General features: G+C 43.5%; 1 protein-coding gene across 1 annotated transcript; it reads right to left on the bottom strand.

The window, feature by feature from the left end:
• Nucleotides 1–3670: 3670 nt before the first annotated feature.
• LOC135481369 (putative nuclease HARBI1) lies at nt 3671–6100 on the bottom strand. Its single transcript, XM_064761195.1, has 3 exons — nt 5920–6100; nt 5600–5712; nt 3671–4489 (listed from the first exon to the last, which is right to left on the bottom strand). Exons 1-3 carry the CDS (start codon nt 6098–6100, stop codon nt 3671–3673), a joined length of 1113 nt encoding a protein of 370 aa, XP_064617265.1.
• Nucleotides 6101–7268: the final 1168 nt, after the last annotated feature.

The following is a 7268-nucleotide window of genomic DNA, read 5'->3' as shown; positions in this document are numbered from 1 at the left end:
CGACGTTGGCAAGGTTGGCAAACAATTACAAAGGGGTTTTTATAACACACGCAAGAATCCATTTTTGGCCAGTTGTTTTTATCCGTCAAAGTTAATACGCGAAGTCTCGGCCACTTTGGATGCAAATTTTAAAAGACCTACTAAACTCGGTACCGGTAACACTTCGCCATAAAGGAGTGGAGGACGGCAATATCGGAAAAACTGGAAAAAAATACTACGCGCCAAATGCACTAATTTTCGAGGCGTTAAGCAAGAGGAAGTCGAAGCCTGCATAGACGCCGACAAAATGTACCAGGCGTATTCGCTGGTAACCAGGCTATCGCCAAATGTAGCACGAAAGAGTAGCTTTTTCGTAGCGCTAAATCGCTGGTAGGAACAATTCCGCGAACGAAAATGGAAGCAAAAAGAACGAGAAATTACTCCGATATCAGGAGCTTGGGTGAAAGCCATGTAACCGCAAATCCACTGGTGGAATCTTAAAATGAACCCGGAATATTTTGTGCAAGAGAGGCTGGCTCTGATGGAAATTCTCGCCGAAGTTCTTAAGGGATGCTGAACAGATCTTTGGCCTCTTCCAACGATCCTTGCGACGGCGACATCTACGCACACGAAATACACGGTTAGGTAATATCTCAGCGCGTGTCGAACGCATAATTCCAGGAATACCGGTGCACAAAGGCGTTCCTTTGGTTAACTGCTACGCCTAACGCCATCTGCTGTGCGCCTGGCGGATCCCCGGCTATGGCTCTGGAATTGAAAACGCTACAACGCGTTCACGTCACCGAGAAAGAAATTCAGAGCCTGATATCTGCTTCGGACTGCGAAAAAAAAAAAACTGTTGACGACGTTGGTGGAGAAAATGGAGGAAGCCTGCTGGATTCCCAAAAAAATCTTCGCGGAGGAGACAGATTGCGACAAAGAAAAACGGCATGGCAAAACTGATACGAACCATTGAGCCCAAAGCGTGCAAGTTTTTCCAGCGGGGAACGATTCTGTATCCTACGGCACAATTTGAAAAATTGCAGTGCAAAGATGAAAGGTGGAAAGTGTAACCTAATCTAATCCCTCTGCCTTCAAACCCCGATAACTGGCAAGCGACGACCCGCTCAAGAAAATTGTGGAACCCGGAATGGCTCAACAACCATCATTTCAACCAAGTTTTGGAACAGAATGTCATCGTGCGCTTAGGAAATCCTGACCTGAAGTCTGTTTTCGCCGTTGGACTGTTCACCGACAAATCCCAGATTGGAATAGTTTACGCTTACGATGTGGGCATCACCAAATTGGGTGTAGAGACGTTTAGCGAAACAGTGACCAAAGAAATCGCTTTAGCGGCGCAATTCCTGGAAGGCGGAGAACACATTACTTCCATGTTGTACAAAGACACAGGACCGACCGAACGTGTCCGAGTTCTTTACAGTCCGGTCAACGAAACCTAGATACCCTTTTTGCTATTATCGTGCAGGAAGTTTGTTACTAAAAAAAAACCTCATGGCGTTACCACTTGGAGGACCCGACGGAACTGTGCGCGGAATCAATGTGAGGCATATGTGGAAACCCCGCGTCCAATATGCTGCAATAGATCCTTATTACGGTATACACCGGTGACAGAGTCTTTCGTGTACACGGCGGCAGGGCAGGCGTTTAATCTAGGTACGCGCACACCAGGAACGTAAAACCCATGCACGATCAAATTTTAGTCAACGTGACGCGACCTGTGTCGCTCGAACATAAAAACATCCATCCGTCGAGCACGATGACGTTTTGGTTAGAAAGAGACCCGGTAACGTTGTAGAGGCCATAAAAAAACTGAAAACCAAACTGAGCGAATTCAACTCGATCGAATTGGACGACATGGAAGTATTGGCGAGCGAACGACTCGATCAGTTTAATGACGAAATAATCAGACAACTAAGTCTATGTTTTGCCGCGCCGGCGTTCATGACGAAAAAGGCTATAGAAAAGGGCGTGGTTGACCAGGCACTCATGGTGTTGGTGGAGTCCTCCACTCCATTCGCGCTTGCGATTGTCAGCTCCAAATACGCCACGTCCATAGCCGAGGGCAACGCTCCCGGAGACTGAGAGAGCAATCCGCGCTTGCAAAAAACGCTAACCATGCAGTACGCCAAAAAAACGTGTGAAACAGCTTACGCGCTGGAAAAATCCAGACCGATTCCTTTTCGAAGTAATCGAGATTGGTCTTGCCAGCGTAACGCACGTTGCGCACACTCCAAAATATGTCGTTGTCGTGGCCAAGAACGAGGTGAAAATGTTGAACGGCATGATTTTTCTCAGCCACCAAGCCTTCCTTCCGCAGTATGGGGGGTTATTTAACGCCAGTAGATCATCAATATACCGCTTGGTAAGTGAAAAGGATCGAGCTTTAAAGATATCACTTTTACGTAATTTCTGCATGTAGTCGTATTCATATAAAAACAGGTATAGGTCTGCCAAAAGAGGCGCACCATTGGTGCTCACTGGAATAATTATTCACTGTTGGTAAATGGTATCCCCCGAATTTCACGTAGATGTTATTAATGAAAAATGCAAGTAAGTCAATAAATATTGTAACACCCCATGAGCGGTAACCTTTATAAATACATGTAGTAGAACTAAAGAAAGCCTTATTATTTCTGACGTAAATGTAACGTTGACCTGTTTTAGTAAATACATAGACAATTAACGACGATATTCTTTCAATGACATCTTTGTGAGGAATCGTAGTATAGACAATAGAGTAATCTCATGTGGATACGTGTTTGTTTTCTATATGCATATGAGTATAAAGTTCTTCTGTAAGGCCGGCCTCACACGATCAAGTTTACTTGAGCAAGAATATTGATGAAACTATTGCAGCAATATTCTGGTACGTGTGATGTCCCCCGCAAGAGACTTGCTCAACATGTCCAGCAATGTGTAGCAATATTGCACACTACCCGTTCTTGCGCCGTGTGAGGGCTCTTTTCGAGATCTTGCGACGACTTGAGGCAATGTTGCTGGGAATAGAGCATGGTCCCATTATCCAGCAAGTTTATAGTACATGAAAAAACACATGTTCGCATATGTCAAGTTCAGTCGATCCCAATTTCATTCCAGATAAAAGAGGTGAATTATGCCTGGTCAGTGGTCAACCGAGGAGATAAAGCAGTTGATCTGTGAGGTGGAGGAACGACCGACACTGTGGAATGTATTGGTAGACGAATATAGAGACCGGGTGAAAAAATCTGACTCGTGGAAACAAGTGGCGGAAGCTTTAAACAAGGAACAATGCGAGGTGAGACATTTGAATTTTTTTTATTAACATACATTTGTGTAGTCAAAGATGAGATGCTACATCAACATAACTGTACAGCGTTTTTGTAAAAAATACTCCCTGGCAATTCATCCCTGGTCACTGACACTATCACTGACACTGAAGACTAAGCGCCAACAAATAATCTGACTTTAAAATCACTCTTGACTGTACACATGCATGTCTTTCTTTCCAGGTGGAAAAGAAGTTCCACACGCTGAGGACTCAGTATGCCGCTGAGGTTAAGGCCGAAGAAAAAAGGAAGTCCGGGTCCGAGGGTGTTGTAAAGAAGAGTAAGTGGCAGTACATGGAGGCGTTGTCGTTTCTCGGCGCGGGGATGAAAAAACGGCAAGGATCTTCCTCAGAGGTAGGTCCACTTTACGCATGTTGATACTGCCAGGACACTTCACCAATAGGAGTCATGAAATACTCTCCAAACTCGCGTTGAATCTCTCTCGCGGATGTCGCATGGTGGTTACTGCCTTGATGGCGAAGTCCCAAAAGCGTCCCTTGGGGGTTGAAATCTGCGCGCCAGGAACCAGGCATCATATTTCCGTCTCGGTCTTCAAGGTCAGTTGTAGCAGGGGGTGTATACGCTTCGTTCGGTTCCTTCATTAGGAAGTTGTGAAGGGCGACGACTGCTTGCACAACTAATTGAGCCTTGTCTGGGTTCAAATTGATGGGCTTCAGCAAAACGCGGAATCGAGTTGCCAGTATACCGAATGTACTTTCGACCATCCGTCGTGCCCGACTAAGCCTGTAGTTAAATACCCGACTGACAATGTCCCTTGTTCGGAATGGATAAGGCTTCATTATATTTTCTTGAAGTGCAAATGCATCGTCAGCTACAACCACGTAAGGCACAGGTTTTGTTCGACCTGGAAGTGGTGAAGGATCAGGAAGTGACAGCGCCTTCTCTTTTAGACCCGTGAAAAGTTGAGTTGCCGAAAAAACACCACCATCTGATACTCGCCCATTACAGCCTATATCCACGAACATGAATCTGTATTTGGCATCAACAAGTGCGAGCAGAACTATACTATGGGTGCCCTTATAGTTGAAAAAATAACTGCCGCTTTTGGCCGGAGCTTTCAGGACGACGTGTTTACCATCAAGTGCGCCGATGCAATGGGGGAAATGCCATAATTTTTTGTACGCTTCAGCAACGACTTCCCACTCCACTGCAGAACGCGGAAACTGAAAGTACAAAATAGATTACGATGTAAATTCTATTATCGTATGGTGGTCAATCATTGTCAGATTGTTACTTCACTAGACTAGCTCACATGGGTTTATCAGAAATAATTTATTATACTCTTTGAATGGGGGTACATCGAGCCCACCGTTGTTTTGATACAGTCATTTAATATTAATATGTACGTCCAGCTTAAATGAACAGTTTGATGTTGTTTGTATAATCACATATATATTCTGCTGTTTTTAAAGAGACTATACCTCAGATTTGTGGTAAAAAATCGATCAGCGCTAATCAAATCGGGCTTTCGCTCTATTTCTAAGATAGCTCAAATCATTTACCTTTCAGAAAATACCACGTTGGTTGTTGTACGATTTCCCGTTCAAAAACGCTAATAGAGTTTGCCAAATTAGATAATTCGACCCGAATTATCTAATTTTTGTTTTTTTGAATATTGCTCTTAGAGTAAAACGGTGCCACAACTAGTGCCGTAGAGGGTTAGTAGATAGCCCCATGTAACAGGGCGTCTTGTAGCTAGGGGAGCCCCAATGTGATTAGCGCTGATCGATTTTTTACCACAAATCTAAGGTATAGTCTCTTTAAAGCTGCATGGTGAAAAAAACTGCAATGTTTATTTTTTTTTTTCAAGATTGGATTTTCCGAAACTCTCCCTGACAGAAGTGACGAAACCATCGAAATGGCCAGCACCGCTCGGACAACAAAGAAAGCCCGGCGTGAACCCAACAAGGACCTGTTGGCTCAGGCTGTAAAAGTGCTTGAAGAGCCGCCAGCGGACGCTCTTGATATTTTCGGTCAGTACGTTTCGACGGAGCTTCGAGCTATTCGTGGAGAACACATTCGAAACAGAGCCAAACGAGATATTACTATGACAATTTTGAGAGCTCAGGAACTGGATGAACAGCAGTACAGTGGTCATTCGTCGCCTTCATTTAGCCAATCACATGCCTCAAGCACGACCATGCAGAATATTGTTACTGACCAAAACCAATATGCCACCTATTCTGGCATTGCTCCGAACTCTTGTGCTGGTGCGGGATACAACGCCTATCCCTCTTTGTAAATTGTGTTACTGCAACAAGTGCATACATTACCTTGATGCCATCCTTCAGGGCCTTGTAGATGGCTTTGCAAACGACAGGACCAATCCCAGAGATCGTGTTTGCAGGAATACGAAACAAGTACGCCAAACTCTCGTATGAATCACCTGAAGAAAAAATGTCTTGGAACAGTCTTACTCGATACTAAAATCGAATATTATTAAGTAGTGACTATAGTAGTTGTTATTTTTGGTTTCGCTATAAATCCTTGTCAACATCTCTTTAGCAACTGTCTCCAGTATGTTTACAACTACAGTGAATGTTGAATAAATAAATACATAAATACATCGTTTTGTTCAATGGTCATTACTCACCTGTAGCTAAAAATCGGAGTGTGAGAGCAAGGCGTTCCTTAGCTGGGATAGCTTTCCTCATGACCGTGTCTTTGCGGGTAATTTCTGCCTCAATCATATCAAGGATAACTTGAAAGTCCCCATGCCTCATCCTCAGAAATTCCCGCAGCTGTTGTGGGTCCTCAATCATCAATTCTGCCATGAGAGCATTATATGCACCTAGTGATGTCCGTCTGGCGATCCACGGTCGTACCCACCATCGGTGTTTTCTTTTTTTCATCAGCTCCAACCAAACAATAACCGCGGCAGCCCTTCTTTTCCGATTTATTCCTGTAACGGTTTGGAACCGAGCCATTTCCTTTCACTGTGACAACACAATTCAATGACAGCCCAACTCAGTTGCTGATATCTTGCAGCAAATATTGCAACAAGTGTCGTGTGAGGGGGGTTTCAATTTTCTTCCGCAAGAGGTCTGCAAGAAAGTCGTCTACGTCTTTCTGCAATAATCTTGGCAAGGAAATTGCCTCACGTGTGACGGTCCGCTAAATTTCTCAACATTCTGGCTCTAGTAAACTTGACGGTGTGAGGCTGGCCTAAGACGTTTGGAATTGTTAAGAATCCACATGCAGTTGACACCTAAAATTTTTGTTATGGCACAACAATACTTATTCCAAAATGACTTTACTTCGTGTAACGATCTCGTAAGTAGGGTTGACAAGAGTTTATTGGTACACCTTCTTGAACCTTGTATGTGCGTTTATGCATTTAGGAATCCAGTATAGTTGTTGTATTTCTGTACGACGGGTAGGTATATTTCTGCGCCTTCCTTTAAGAAAGATTTTGTGTTGATTAAACACTTTCTCCAGAGTACATGTAGTAGCAGAATACGTGGGTGTTGTGGATGTACATAACTCTTGAACAAGAATTTGATAATAATTCTTGCAAATCAGCGAGTGTTTCGTGCACAGTGGGATTCTTCAGAACCTGTTTAACTTTACGTAGAGCATAAATGTCTATACGGTATAGAGCTAAAGTAACCTTTTTGACAATCTCAAGCCAATCGTTAAGTGCTGAATCCACTTTTTCCCGTTTTGACCATTTTTTAGCATATTCCTCAAGCGCCGAGATGATATTTTTTATGTAAAATCTAATGTTTACATTTCTCTTTTCTCTCTCTTTAGGACTTCTCACAAAGAGATTCCTTAGATGACGATTCCTTATAATATTAATGTCACCAGTCAGGATATGTTTACATTTGTCGTAGATAAAAACTGAGGATTCACAATCACAGTTATAGCCGCCTGAAGTACGCGCCGCCAAATCGAACTCCTTGATGGCCTGGGAAAAATTAAAAATTTTGGAAGCAAAAG

Source organism: Liolophura sinensis, unplaced genomic scaffold (assembly GCF_032854445.1).
Source record: "Liolophura sinensis isolate JHLJ2023 unplaced genomic scaffold, CUHK_Ljap_v2 scaffold_25, whole genome shotgun sequence".
Classification (NCBI taxonomy): domain Eukaryota; kingdom Metazoa; phylum Mollusca; class Polyplacophora; order Chitonida; family Chitonidae; genus Liolophura; species Liolophura sinensis.
This window is presented reverse-complemented; position numbering and strand designations above follow the sequence as displayed.

Coding starts and splice junctions, on each gene's coding strand:
- LOC135481369 (XM_064761195.1), bottom strand. CDS start 6,100: ATGGCAGAATTGATGATTGAGGACCCACAACAGCTGCGGGAATTTCTG. Junction 5,713..5,919: donor ACTCCGATTTTTAGCTACAG/GTGAGTAATGAC, acceptor TTTTTTCTTCAG/GTGATTCATACGAGAGTTTG. Junction 4,490..5,599: donor CCCTGAAGGATGGCATCAAG/GTAATGTATGCA, acceptor TTGTACTTTCAG/TTTCCGCGTTCTGCAGTGGA.